The 15395-nt window shown below is 46.5% G+C and overlaps 1 protein-coding gene across 1 annotated transcript in view; it reads left to right on the top strand.

Moving 5' to 3' along the window:
* rai1 (retinoic acid induced 1) overlaps positions 1 to 15231 on the top strand; it is a 54043-nt gene extending 38812 nt beyond the window's left edge. Inside the window, exons 2-5 of the mRNA XM_085158113.1 lie at positions 798 to 7394; positions 7594 to 7687; positions 8740 to 8789; positions 11276 to 15231. Of these exons, the coding sequence (XP_085014239.1) occupies positions 876 to 7394; positions 7594 to 7687; positions 8740 to 8789; positions 11276 to 11284 (6672 nt within the window). The 5' untranslated portion in view covers positions 798 to 875 and the 3' untranslated portion in view covers positions 11285 to 15231. The remainder of the gene's footprint in view (positions 1 to 797; positions 7395 to 7593; positions 7688 to 8739; positions 8790 to 11275) is intronic.
* Positions 15232 to 15395: the final 164 nt, after the last annotated feature.

Raw genomic sequence — 15395 nt, 5'->3', positions numbered from 1 at the left:
CAGAACAGCTGATTGTTATGTTTGAAATGGGTATAAAAAAGAGTAAAAGGTAAATGGCTGCAAATAACTTTTGCATATGATTTTAAAATTCACAATATATATTTGCATTTAAGGTTATGAAATATGATTCAATGAACATGTTTGTGGTTGTTTCAGTGAAAATATCACTTTTTCTACTCGGATTTGATGTTTTTGTCTGATTTTAGATCAATTGTGTTAATACAGTATATCAAAATGAAAACATAACTGTAAATTCAGACACGTGACGTTGTGCTGAAAAGAATGATACCAAACAAGGCAAAGTAAATAGTTTTTAAAGGTGAAATGTCAAGGTAAAATCAAAAATGGTTAAAATGGCCAATTATACCCTGGACCCCAGAGGCAAGTAATGCAACATTTACTTTTAAAGTAATTAATTACTTTTAGAATCTGGTAACTCAGTTACTAACTCAGTTACTTTTTTGAAGAAGTAACTAGTAACTCTAATTACTTTTTCAAAGTCACTTGCCCAACACTGGTAATCATGTTATGGTGATGAAGTGAATATATTTAAGGAGTGAACGGTGCATGTACCTGTGTCTGTGTGTCTGAATGTTTGTGAGCCGGAGTACAAAAACTGTCATCATTAGTTTCTCATAGAAAGGGAGAACTTTCCTTTGACTCCAGGTGAAAGTAAAAATAGATTTAGACACTGAATATCAAAGGAGAAGATGCAGAATAGTTGAACTCCAGGCTCAGCAGCACTAACCCTCATCATTTCTTCTTTTTCTCACTTTCCCCTCTCTCCCTGCCTCCAGAACCCCCAACCCCCCCTTTCCCCTTTCCCGTCTCACCTCACCTCCCCCTCCCTGCTCTGGCTACAGACGGAGAACGTTATGCAGTCCTTCCGTGAGCGCAGCGGTGGTTACCACAGCAACCAACCCTGCTACCAGCAGGAGCCCCATGAATTATCCCGCCTGGAGACCTACCGGCAACACCCGCATCATCCCCATCCACAACACCCGCACCCAGGACCCGGTCCACATCCAGGCCCAGGCCCGGGGCACACCAGGTCAGGCTACGAGGCACATTCCTTGGCAAACCCGACAAGCATGCCGACAACTGGAGGACCAGGAATTGGAGGCGGACCTAAGGACTGTTACAGCCAGCAAGCCTACGCTGGTTACCCAGGAAATGGCGGAGGAAATGGGAGTGGAAATGGGGGCTCAGCACCCTCACAAGCAAAGAAATCATTCAGAGGAAGCAAAGTGCCCCCACCGAATCCCAGTCAGCACCTGCAGGGTCCCGGGGGCTACAGTAATCACATGGGCCCAGGAACTTATTCAGCCCAATATATGAGCGAGGGCCACCTCCAGCAGAAGTGGGAGGACCCAGCCCAGTTAGCACAGTATGAGCAGGAAATGGTAGGACGTTTGGAGTCTAGTGGTACTCCTGCACCTAGTTCCTCCCAGTACATGGAGCAGAATATGCTGGGCCACTCCCAGACCCAGTGCCACCAGCCCTCTACCCCTGTCTATACCAGCCCCCACCACCAGCCCCATCCTCCCAACCCTTCCCCTTCACCTCTCATGTATCCCCAGAGTCACCTACACTACCCGCAGCACTCACCCTCGCCATCTACATACATGGAAAAGTGCAGCCCTATGCCCCACTGTTACAAAGGGTACAACTTGCCTCCAGGTTCTCAGTATGGCAGACAAATGAGCAGCCATGGCAATCTGAAGCAGGGGGCCTACAGGTCGAGCCAAAACAGTTACGGATATCAGCAGCCTCCCTCCAGAGGTTACGAGCAGCAGCCCATGACCAACCCCCAGGAACCCCATCCAAAATACCAACACTATAGCCAAGCCCAACAAAACTACTGTCTCTCAGAGTTGCCTGTCAGGTCCCCAGAACAGTATTATCAGACTTGTAGCCCCTCCTCGAGCCACTCCCCAGCCCGATCTGTGGGGCGTTCCCCTTCATACAGTTCCACCCCTTCACCGTTAATGACCAATCCAGAGTCATTCCAGTATAGCCAGCCACCTATGACCCCTGGAGCAGCCTCCTCCTCTTCATCATCTTCAGCTGGCATGCAGGAACAAGCCAGTGCCAACACTATGTTAATGCCCCCACGCTCACACCCCTCACCCAGCATACCGCACAGCTATTCCACAACACCGCAGGTCCCCACGATGAAAGAACGCTTCTCAGAGAAGCTATTGTCAAACCCCAGCTTGTGGAGTCTGAATGCTCTCACCTCTCAGGTGGAGAGCATATCTAATAATGTACAGCAGCTCCTTCTTTCAGAGGCCCTGGTTGCAAACAAAAAAGGCAATAAGCGCAGCAGTGGCGGGAGCAACAGCAGTGCTGGAAGTGCAGTATCCTCCAAAAAGGGTGAGGAATACAAAAGTCCTCCATATCCAGACAGTGGTGGCAGTGTGGGTGGGGGACCTATACAGGATGCTTACTGTACCCCACAGCATCAACCACTGCCCTTGGAAATCCATGAGGGTGGCTACTCCAGCAGTAGCGATGAACCGCTGGAGAGGGGCTACTACTACTTTGGCCAGGGCAGAAGTCCAGCCCAGGCCCATAACAACGCACAGCTCAGCGTCGACACAGCCTCTTCATGCTCCATGGCATCTCCCGATGACATGTCTACCAGGTCTGGTGACTCAGGTCTGCACAACCTCACCCCTGACCCTGCTAGATGTCAATCAGGGCAGGGAGGAGATGGCATGAGCACTCCAGTGAAGAGCATTAGTGACGAGAGATCTCCAACAAGCATTACAATCCCCAGTCCCATGAAGCAAGAACAAGATTCTCCCTCTGATATGCAGCACATCAATGAGCCTGTCAAAGAGAATTTCGAAGAATCGGCCTGGACAGAGAAATCTTCTGATAAAGAAGAATTGACAACAGAGAAGACGCCTGACCACAAGAGTGAGAGAGATGTGGACATGACAAAATGTGGAAAGAAGCTAGAAAAATGGTCAGATGAAGAGAAATGTCCAGATGTTTACAGCAAAATAAACAAAGAGGGGACAGGAAAAGCCTACTGCTATGAGGAGACAGTGTACCAGACTAAATATGAACCTAATGCAGGAGACTCGGTTGAACAGTCACCGGCAGCTCTGTCTGATTCCAGCCACAAAGATCATTTTGGCCAGGAGATGAAATCAGAGACATACAAATCCGAGTCTCCAACTGCATCTGAGAGCTCAGTGAAAACATTGCCATTCATTTCCAGGGGTGACCTTGAGCAGGATCAATACTCCACAGGGAAGGAGGACAGCTCAGAAAACACGTCTCCAACTCCTCAAGTTGAGGCCTTGGAAGACTGTGTCTCAGACAAGAGAGACACAAGAGACCTGGATAATGAAGGAGAGGGTGAAGAGGAAGAGAGAGAAAAGGAGAAAACCAATGCAGAGGAACAAAAAGAAACAGAGAAACAAGAAAAATGTTCCCTTTCACCACCTCTGTCTGTAGAGGTGAGGGAGGAACTGGGGAAGGGTGGGGAATTGACCGAGTCATTGAATGAGGAGCACATGAATAAAAGAGATGAATTAGAAAAGATGTCTGGGGATATTGGCAGCAAGACAGAGAGCCAGACTGCTGAGCTCCATTCTGACAATGAGTTTGCAGGGGGACCTGCCCATCCAAACTCAGCAGCAGTAACGGCCGCAGCAGATGCCTCTGAAATGGAGTCAGCAATTGGTGACACTGCCCCTCAGCCTCAGTCTGCTATGCCAGTCTTCTCCGCTCTCAATGACAAGGCAACACCTCCATCTCAGGCCAGGGATCATATTGATCACAGTGATGCTAAAGTGCTGGAGCCAGACTCTCCTCAACTACCAGGGAAGTCAATACTTCCCTCAGCCCCCTCCTGGGCAGACACTCCACCTTCCCCGAAAAAAGGTGACGAGGACATGGAACCAGGCATCAGCTGTTCCAGCGCTGTAACCCCTTTGGCCAAACCAGAACCTGTGGCTCCATCTGCTCAGCCGAGGGCATTTGGACGTAAGCATGCCAGGGGCAGAAGAAGAATCATGCATTCAGGTGTGGGAATCAGGCAACAGCTAAGCTTGGAGAGGGAGGGGGAAAAAGAAGAGGAAGGAGGCCACTCACACACACAGAAAACAAGCATGCCTCCAAGCAAAACCGAGCTATTCTCAGATCAAATGGATCTAGCCCATCAGGAATCTATTGTGAGTCAGACTCCCAAAATGCTAAGTGATGGTTTTCGTTCACGAATGTGCACACGCTCATTCAACGCACAAGATTTGCCACCTAAAGCCGAACCTCATGTAAAAAGAAAACCAGGCCCAAAGCCAGGTTCAAAGCCTGGGCCAAAACCAGGGCCAAAACCTGGTGTAAAGCCAGGGTCAAAGCCAGGTGCAAAACAAGGGCCTAAACTAGCCCAAAAACCTGGCCCAAAACCAGGGCTAAAACCAGGACCAAAACAGGGACCAAAACCTCTGCCAAATGAACCAGAACTGCCACCGAAAATTGAGACTCCTATAAAACGAAAACCAGGACCCAAACCAGGTTCAAAGCCTGGACCAAAACCTGGGTCAAAACCTGGATTAAAACCAGGACCAAAACCTGGTCCAAAACCAGCTCTCAAGCCAGGTGCAAAACCAGGACCTAAGCCTGGACCCAAGTCTCCAGGCATTTTGTCCCACACTGAAACTGCACCCATCAAGGCCCCAGTGGGCCGGCCCAAAGGTTCACTTACTAAACTTAAATTGTTGCAGCAGGAAGAAACCACTCAGCCTTTCGTGGGGCCGCAAAGCAGGAGTAGGAAGAGCCTGAAATCTACAATATCACAAGTAAACCAGGGAGCAACACAAGAGGAGCAACAAGCACACCATGAGCTAAAGACGCCAGAGAACGAGAGCAAAAATATGGTTTTGAGATCCAGGAAGCCCTCCCAGGAAAAACTGTCAAAAGAAAAAGAAAAAATAATGGGTGAAGATATTCTCACAGAGACAGTCACAGAATTTAAAGCCAGCGATGTTTCTCTTAAAGAAGAAGAGCTCATAACTGTGGAGCAAATGCTCTCCCCCATTCAGACTGCAGTCACAGATAATGAAGTTACAGGAGACCCACCCACACCACACATGCCACCTGAGCAATCTGAGGAAAAGATCCCCCTTCCACTAAAACGGAAACCTACTTCAGAAATTTCTACACCATTAAAAAGAAAGAGGGGTCCAAAACCCAAACCAAAAACGTTACCGCCTCAGCCCGCCCAGCTGGAACGGGCTGTCCCAACACCTAAAGAGAAGGTCACACGCGGCCCACGAAGAAAGCGAGGGCCGCCTAAGAAAGAACCTGTGGTCACTCCCATAACCAAAGACATTCTGGCCAACACCAGTGGACCTGACATCACTAGTGACCTGCCCGTGGTGCCTCCTCAGTGTCCCACTAAAACAAAAGTTCTCCCACCACGCAAAGGCAGAGGACAGAAATATGAGGCCATGGTGCAGAAGATTACATCTCCTAGCTCAAAGAAACATCTCCCAATTCCCCAGCTAGACAGCAGTCTGACTGATGACATGACAACCAAGGCTTTGCCTGAGCGTATCTTAAAGGAAGGTGAGACGTCTATTGTGACGAACAGCACTGAGGTGATAGAGTCTCAACAAGATGGAGAGAAGCAACTTGAGGTGGGAGAGAGGAAAGTGGAGGTGACACAAGACAGAGAAAAGCAAGACATGAGTCCAGAGGCACCAACACTAGAGGGGGTGAGACAAGGGCTGGAAGAAGAGGTTGTAAATAAAAATGAAGCAACACAGGAAGATATTAAGCCAGGGACAGAGCAGGATGTTCTAGCTGATAATGTCTGGAGTTCAGAGGCCGCAGTAGAAGGCAGCGCTCCAGGTGAGTGGATACCAGAGGCCTCAGAAGGTGTATCTACAGCTGCCGCCAAGTCTGTGAGGACTAAAAGGAAGCGATGGGCCATGGTGGAGAGTACAGATGCCTCAGTGGTAGCATTGGAAGCAGGGAGTCTAATAGTTACAACACCAAGACTAGCAAAGCAAAGGGCCATCAAAAACAACCATGAGATGCACCTGAAACAAAGGAGGAAGAAAAGAAAAGGCCAGTCCTCTTCAGAGGAAACAGATTTAGTTGAGGAGGCTAACACTGAAACAGACGAGCAACAGGAGAGTGTGGAAGACAAGGTGAACCCCACAGAGCCCACAGTACCTCTGCCAATCAGCACAGATGACATCATAGAAACTCCCCAGGTTACCAGTACAGACCTCATCCATAAACCTCGAAGAGGTAGAAAACCATCAGCAAGCCCAGCTAAAAGGAAAAGAAGCAAAGCCTCAACAGAGCCGATTCCTGGCAAGCCAATTAAGATCCACAAAAAGCCCGGGCCAAAACCCGGGATGAAAGATGCCATCGAGGTAATTGAGGCAGTAGTGAGGGCAGCAGGATGTGAACAGGAGGAAAAAGAGGAGAAAGAAAGACATGAAAGGGAAAGAAGGGAAAAAGGAAACACAGAAAACGAGGAGATGTGTGTTATTGGTCCTGTAGTGACAGTATCAGAAAAACGGACTGAGACCATTTCTGTGAAGAGGATCAGGCGTAGATGGGTCCATCAAAGGTCTAAACTGTCTTTCTATCCTTATGTACGGATTAACAACTCAAGAGACTTTTCTTCCTGGTGTGCCATAGTCAACAAGGCAGAGGATGCGGTCGTATTTCAGAGACGCAGAAAAAAGGGCATCCTCAGAATGAGGAATCCTTTCACAGTTGCAAAGGTAGTGCCACACACTGCTGCCATGCTGCAGGGACCCACAATAAATAAAGATCTTGTTGGGAGGTGTCTGACATGTTGCCTGTGTGGGAAACCGGCAAACTACAAAGACTTGGGTGATTTATGTGGACCTTACTACACAGAGGACGGGGTTCCACGGAAAATCTTGACGATTACACACACAGAAGCCTTCAGGGAAGAGTTGGACAAGACCAACGACGACAACAGCGGCAGCAGCGAAGAACCGGGCAACTCCTCAAAGAGTGATACTGAGGGCACCCCAGAAACGGAAGGAAATACAGAAGCAACCGCTCAAGAGGGAAGTGTTAGCAGTAGCAGCAGCAGGCACCACTGGCGTTTCCGACGGGCAGAAAGAATGGAAAGACCGGGTCGGGAAGGTGGCCTACGAAGGTTAACTCTCCGAGAGAGGTTCAAGAGGATGAAGCAGCTACAGGCCGTCAACACAGGAGCCCCCACGGGCCAAGTGGGCAACGAAAGCTTGTTCCAAAGGCTACAAATGGAGGCAGAGGCTAAGGAGCACTGGGCCCATGAAAACTGTGCCATCTGGACCAAGGGGATAATTATGGTAGCTGGAAGGCTATACGGACTGAAGGAGGCAGCCAACACCTCAGCCCAAACGGTACGACAGCAGTTATCATCAGTGAATCTTAGACCAATCTGACATGTGTTTGGATGCTAAGAAATATCTTTCAGAATTGCTGAAAACTTTTAACATTTTCCCCTCTTTTCTCTCCCTTTCTGAATGTGCCTCTGTTGGTCAAACTGGGTGTTTCTTTACTGGTCTTGATCCATATGTCCATCTGTCTTACTAACCCCAGAGCTGCTACAAGTGCCAGATTGTGGGGGCGTCCCTCAGCTGCTGTTGGAGAGGCTGCTCTCATAAATACCACTATGTCTGCGCCAAAGAGATAGGTAAGAGACCACAGCGAGAGAGGGAGGGAGCAACAGGGGGATAAAAAGACAAGAAAAAGCTAAGAAGAGAAGGGAGAAATGAGGAGGGAAATTGGGAATGTGAATGATGAGAGGCCAATTGGGAGGGAACAATTGTAGAAAAATAGGTGGGAAAAAATGAAAAGAGAGTGCAGGGGAAGTGGTTGTGGTTAAATGAGAGTGAGAGGGGGGGAAAATGCATCAAGGAGTAGCATTATTGAGTGCGAGAAGAGATGTCTGAGAGTGTTAGGGCAGAGCAGAAGAGGAAAAGAGAGAGGGAATGAAGAAGGGAGCTTTGAATACAGGGAATGATGAGAGGAACGTGCAACCTTGGAGTGTGCAAAAAGGAGAAAGCGAAGAGATAGAGGGAGGAGGCTGAGCTTGCATGTGTGTGTGTGTGTATTATTGACCACAGCCCCTGTGGCTCCATCCATCCACGCTGCTGCTGCTGTCTGGAGGCTGAGCGTGCATGTGTGTGTCTGCATGTTCGTACCTTCCTCTCCAAATGCTTGCCAGAACACTGCCATGCACACCTTATAACAACTTGGCCAACGTGCATTTCCATCAGCGCTCGTGTGTGGTTGTTGTTAATACAAGAGAGTGTCCGTGTGCCAGCATATGTGTAACATGGTTTCCCCCTTATATTATCTCATGCCAAGGAAGTACAGTGCGAGGATTAAACGGTCTGCCACGTCTGCCAAGCCAGCACAGGGAGCAGAGCGAGGCCCTTTTTTAATCCCGCTGAGTGCACCAGCCATATCTGACTGCCTGCCTGCCTGCCTGTCTGCATTGCAACGTATCCACTCAGTCTCCCTCTTTCCTCTGTTGCTCTCCCTCGCTTGCATCGCTCTTTTATTTAGCTCAGTTTTTTTCCATTCATTTGTGCTTTTTGAGGAGAGCTGTGGGTTTGTTTTGTTGTTGTTGTTGTTGTTGTCAGGATTATCCTCCTGGTATGGTTTTTATTCAAAGTAAAATGTGAATCTGAGATTTCACACCTCATTCTGTTGTTCTTTGCTTTTTCTCTTTCTGCACAGGCTGCACATTCCACGAGGATGACTTCTCCATCAAATGTCCTAAACACGAGGTAAGGAGAAAAAACCCACTAAACTAGTGAAAGCATGCTTTATTACTTCGTCCTGCTTTAACAGTTAGTTTAACAGTTCCCCAGCATTTCACAGGCAACATCAGACATCAGTGTTTACACATATGCCTAAGCACACAAGTTCAGTTTTTCTTTCTCCTCACCTGGCCTCCCTTTCCATTCCGATCCTAACACCAACGCCGCCAGCAACACCCCCCCTCCATCCCCTGCCCCTCTCTTTATCCACCTCCTCAGCACAGGGATAAAAAAAATTGAATTCACACATTTCTATAACAAACAGCAGCACCTTGGCTGAACAGATGATATGGTGCTGAACAGGAAACACAACTGTCAGTTCCTGTAAAGCAGAGAAAAAAAAAAGAAAAAACACAGCTGATGTTCATTGTAGACTGGCATAAAGTACCATTTTGTCTTTGCCACATGAAGACTTCAACGTGTACCCAGTGTACCTCGGCGAGTTAAAATCACCACATCAACCGCCACCAGCGCCCTTCATTTATTACCGTCACCTGCTACTGTGACTTCAAACTGCTGCATTTGCAGGGTCACTGTTCTCCGAGTTCATTCGAATGGTCTCCTCCACGTCCAGTTCTTCCTTGTAGGGCAGACGCCATCTGGTGGCGATGCGTTTGCATGGCAAAAGGAGGAAGGTCAAATGAGGGAGGGAGTGTGGAGGGGGAGGGGGTGCTAGAGATGCTGACATTCAGCAGGGAGCAGCGGTGCATTGAGGCAGCAGTGGCAGTAGCCTCCCATCCTCCCTCCCCGCTCTGCATCTCTCCCTCCCTCCTTTCCTCTTTTCCTCTTCCTTTCCTGTTCTCCTCTGTGCAGACTGACAGGGATGAAAAGCTGGCTGCTGATCAAAACACCCCACCCACCATCACTGCCTGCTATCTTCCCCACATGCTCTCTCCACCATTTCCCTCTCTCTTGCTCTCCTTTCTCTCATTATTTCTCTCCCTTCCTTCCTTTCCCCCCCCTCCGCTCCCCTTATTTTGCTTCGCTGCTACCCTGCTGTTCCAGCTCTCCCCCCCCCAGTCTCTCACTCTGTTCACCTCTCATCTCCTGCGAGCTCCCTTTTCCGTTTTCAGTCGTCCTCCCTTCATCTTTCCTCATCCCATTCTCCCTCGTTCTTTGTCATCTTCTCCACTCCTCTCTTCACCTCAACTCCCACGTCTAAGCAGCAGAAATAGCGTGTGAGAAACGGAGAGAAAAGGAGAGCGAGTCAGAGAGGAATAGATTGTTGTTAGCAGGCTGAGGCAGAGCTGTCATCAGCTGAGGGATCTGAAGGTCTGCATGTGTGTGTGGGGGGTCTGTGCCGTGCCAATTTACGCCGAGCGGCTTAATCAAAGGGAAGAGCAGAGACACACGTACGCACACATACAGACACAAGCACACAACCACCCCACCCATGGGTCCCCCTAAGAAATTCTCCCTTTCGCCTGCGTTCACTTGCTTATAGGGCTGAGGGGGAAAAAATGCACACAAACACACTGCCTGCAGCTGTGGATTGTCCAGTGCTAACGGACACACACTGTGAGAGTCCACGCAGGTTCATTAACAGGTTGCCTGGAAGCTCGCACACATATACACATAGTGAACGCAGGACAGACAGGCAGAGAGAAAAACAGAGCGTTTTGTGCTGCAACTGAGTGGGAACAAAAGACGAATGGGGGCAGTTACATCAGAGAGTGGCAGGCTGAAAGAGACGGAGATAGAAGGAGAAAAAGAGGGCAACAAGAGAGACGAGCAGCAAAGGGAGCGACACTCTGTGATAGAGAGGTGGGGAGAAAATAAGCGGGACTGAAGGTGTGAAGGAAAATGAGTTGTACCAGAGAGGAAAAAGCAAAAAAAGGAGTGAGAGGTAGGCTTTAAGGAGGGAGGAGAAGGGGGGGGGGAGTAGAAGGATTGAAAGTAGAAAGATAAAACAGAGAGAGCAATGCTGCTGGTCTGAATCCAGGGCATAAGGATGGGCAGCTGGCAGTTCAGAGAGAGAGAAAGAGAGAGAGACAGTTGAAGAGATACCAGGGGATGCAGAAGAGTAGAAGGGGGAAAGAAAGTGCTCAACCACCACACCAGCACAATTTAGAGGTGTTCCTGCTGCGTCTTTCATAGGCGAGCTGGTTCACTGGTCAGCTGCATCCATCTCCCCACTCCAGCACACTGGAGCCAGCTTGCTTTAATGCCTTCACTCTGCAAATCTGCACAGAATCCCTTTCAGCATTGTATTATACCAACATCTGCACAGAAGACGCCTACGCTTGCAGTTTACCTGTCTGCACATTTACTGCAGCTTTTGAGAATTTAGGTGCTTAAATTTGAGCACACAAAAGCCTCACAAGTCACAGGAAATGATGAGAAAAGAGCTCGAGAGTTCTGGGCAAGGAAGGAAAACTTCTGGCACAACTCACACATTTGTATCCCGATTGTGTTTTTGACTTTGTGTTTACATCTGTGCACTTCCTTCACAGGACCTGTAAGATATTCCTGTGTATCACTTTCATCGCCAACACCATCACCTCTCCGCCAGACAACACCGATCCAGCGAGGCAAAATCCACTCCCTATTCCTAAAGACACGGTGACGACTGATGACGAACAGGCACGCCAGCCAGCGCGGCTGGGGGAGGGTTAAAAGGCAGTGCTGAAGTGGAGCTAGGAGCAATACAAACAGTGGAAAAACAGCTCTGCAGAGAACAGCTGCTCCTTGAAGCCGCCCTAGAAATGTGCTTTCTCAACTGAGCCCCTGACTGCAAGGCAGAAGGCAGTGACACTGTTTAACAGGAGGGTAGGCTGCGCTTTAGAGACTGTGCGCCTAAGGCCAGTGCACATGGGGACCCGTTTGAAATGCAGAGCGAGGAACGCATGTGTGTGTTCTGCCTTCGGATGGGTTGCTATCATATTCAGACACTCGGCGGACACTGATTGGACAGGGACATCCCTCTGGCCACCTTGTCTGTGGGCCAACAGGTGCATATGTGCGTGTGTATGTGTGTGTGTGTGTGTGTGTGTGTGTGAGAGTGCAAGCATGTGTTTGTATGTGATAACCATAGAATTGTCATTCTCCAAGCACACCATCAGTGTGTTTGTGCATATGTGTCTGTGGGAGTATGAAGAATTGCTTCTCTAACTCAAGATGTCACGCGTCAAAAAAAAAAAAAAGAAAAGAAAAAAAACAGCAGCCAACCCCTGGATGTATCTCAATGTGCGTGTTTGTGTTTAAAACAAGAGACAAAATGAAACAGGTGAGGATGAGGAAACCGTACAAGATGATGATGATGATGATGATGTGCTTCACAGGCTCAAAATATTCTGATACTGAAGAGTTGAGAAAAAAAATGGACGCAGTATTTTAATATAAGGCTCTTATCTCCGGAGATGTATTTTGATGTGCATTATGGCTAAACATCATTGCGTCACCCTTGGTATATGTCCAGCTTTGTGCTATTCAGAAATTAAAATATATATATATAAATATATGAAAATGAGAAAAAAATATGAACTCTGTTTAAGAGTTTACTTCAACTGTGCGCACAGTCAGTATGTACAGCAAACACCACCATCATCACTCGACAAGCTGCAGACGAGGGCTCAGAGGACCCACCGGGAGTCAGTCCATCCACTTCATATCTATGTACAGTTCAAGAAGTATTACCTGTTAACAACATTTCGAGATTATTTCGCACACCACAGCCGCGAGGAAAGACGTACACACACACCCATCTGTTTGTGTATCGAAAAATGTAGCCTCTTTTCACTCCGCCATGCTATATAACAATGCCCCGTGCGGGGCGTCAGTTAAAGTATCGGTCATTTTCAAAAGGAGACATATTTAAGTATTAGGGCATAAAAGAAAGTGCAAAAATGCCACACCAAACTTTCTCTTTTATGAAGCTCATTATTTAATGGTGTATATAGGTATTTGATGCTGTTTAAATGTAAAATGTGATGTACTAATATAATTGTGTATAGTATTTCCTAGAGATGTTTATTTTCTATAAAATGGAATATGTTATTGCTTATAAAATGTTATTAAAAGAATCCATTGATGAAAAAAAAAACAACCTTTTTTGGGAATGTCACTTGTCTTAAGTGGGAGCATGCCGTTTATTGATTTTCATGTCTATTTGTTTGGACTTGATGACACAGCATCACTCTGTTTGAAATGTTTTTTGTAACGCCAATGTTAAATATACCAGCACCTTTCAATGCTGCTATGACCAATGCCTGCTCTTTTTGTCTTCACTCAACACGCACTGACAGTAAGACATGTAAATTGTGGTTCTGTGCAGAGTGGCCACTCAAGGGCGCAAATTAGAAAGAGGAATAATGACAATGCTTAAAAAGCCATATTTTAATACAACTAATCCTAACATGATAAGAAATCATACAGGAACATTTTGCTATTTATTATAATTAACAGGACCCATAATGCTCATCTTCAGCTCCATACGTTTGTTCATGGACTCTACTAGAGTAGCTTTGCATCAGTCACATTTCAAAACATCATCTCAACCTCGCACTGAAACAATAATTAAGTCAACTTTGTTCTGATTGGCTGCCCCTCACAAACAGAAGGTTTAAACACCAGTTCTCTGGGCGAAAAGGTCTTCTTGACGCTGCGGGTCAGAGGAGTTATAGGATGGCAACACTAACTCAAATCATTCCTTCTTACAACTAAGTTATGCAGAAGAGCGTCTCTGAATGCACAACACGTCAAAACTTGAAGGAGATGGGCTACAGCAGAAGACCACACTGGGTGCCACTCGTGTCAGCTAAAAACAGGAAACTGAGGCTACAGTTCTCACGGGTCACCTAAATTGGACGACAGATGCCTGGTCTGATGGGTCTCAATTTCTGTCACAACATTTGGTTGGTAGGCAAAAACAGCATGAATTCACCCTTCCTTGTATTTATGATTAGGTGATGGTGTAATTGTGTGGGGGAAATTTTGGTGGCACACTTTGGGCTCCTTACAAGCCACCATGCATTGTTTAAACACCACAGCCTACCTGAGTGTTGTCGATGACCATGTCCAGCCCTTTATGACCACAGTGTACCAACTCTGATGGGTCCTTCCAGCAGGATAACATACTGTGTCACAAAGCTCAAATCATACGAACCTGGTTGCTTGAACATGACGAGTTCACTGTATCCGAATGTTTTGACAAATCTACAGCATCTGCGTGATGCTATTGCACCAATATGTACCAAAATCTCAGAGGAACTTTGTTGAATTCGCCACAAAGTAATAAACGGGGTTCTAACCCAGTATTAGGAAGGTGCACCTAATGACGTGTTCCAACACATTTATTGGCAAGCTTAAGGTCACTGGTTCGATTCCAGCTGGAGACACAAATCCTCTTTGGGGTTTTGTCAGGAAGGGAATCCTGCGTGAAACTCAACCCGAAAAATGGAGCCTTTGCTGACATTAGTCCATATCTGAGTTAGAATTTCAGCCAGACACAATGCAGACATCCTCTCAGGTTACTGTAGGACTTTTAATTATTGATCATTTTTCAACCCGTATTACCCAGTTATTTCAATTACCACAGGAAATGCTCATTTCTTCTTTACAAAATATTTTAATATTTACATGACGAAAAGGAATAGATGAAGAACAAGGAAGAGATGAAAGCATGTCAGTGAAAGGTCTACATCAACATTACCTTCAGACATGGTTGCATCACTGTCATCTTAATCCCATGTTTTTCAGTCTTTCACATTAGTCACATGCTATAAAAAAAATATACTGTTCCTGGGACATGTCAAAAAATTTGTTAAAAAAAACAAAAAAAAACAAAAACAAAACAATCCTCTTAAAAATTAAAACATGGTGCTTTCTCTATGAAAGAAAGCAATAATTGAAAGAAAAAGTAACATTACAGCTACAAAAAAAGAAGATTTCTCACAGGTTTTCTTTGGAACAAAAGGAAAAAAAGTTAATTATTTCAAAACCTTCTGCATGACATGCGCAACTTTTTGTAGTTGTACAAACTACAAAAAGTTGTACCAACAGCTCATGTTTAGCTTGAGCTGTTGATTTACAACTAGCCAGTGCCTATGACAGTCGCATGGGTATGCAACACTAACCTGATACTGCACAAGATAACCAGATATGCGGCGCCTAGTTTAAAACTGCAAAATAAAGCAAGATTAAAAAAAGGAAAAACAGGCATTAAATCACTCTTCTTATGCAAAATACTGCTTGATCAAAGATCTTAAGATTATAAATACATATTAAAATATGTACACAGCAAAACAAGAAGGAAAACAAACAAACAAAACGCGACCTCTATGAAAATAACCTCATAAAGCCATAATATTACTTATCTCACTGAAATCAGCCTCACGGGCTTAATGCAGATAGAGAAACGGGGCTCAGCTTGTGAGGCATGATTTTTTTGTTGTTGTTTTTTTTTTTTAAATTTACCTCGACAGTTACTGTTTAGTGCTTTCCCACCACACAAGCCCACGCGCTCAGATCAATCCAAGTTCTCGTTTTTCTCCCACAAACACACAGATGCCTCATTCTGCAACCAATCAGAGCAGCCCGCCACTCCAGCCCACTAAGCTCTCCGCTAATCAGCAA

The sequence above is a fragment of the Neolamprologus multifasciatus genome, chromosome 4 (genome assembly GCF_963576455.1).
Source record: "Neolamprologus multifasciatus chromosome 4, fNeoMul1.2, whole genome shotgun sequence".
Classification (NCBI taxonomy): domain Eukaryota; kingdom Metazoa; phylum Chordata; class Actinopteri; order Cichliformes; family Cichlidae; genus Neolamprologus; species Neolamprologus multifasciatus.
Note: the sequence above shows the minus strand (reverse complement) of the source record. Positions and strands in the feature narration are given on the sequence as shown.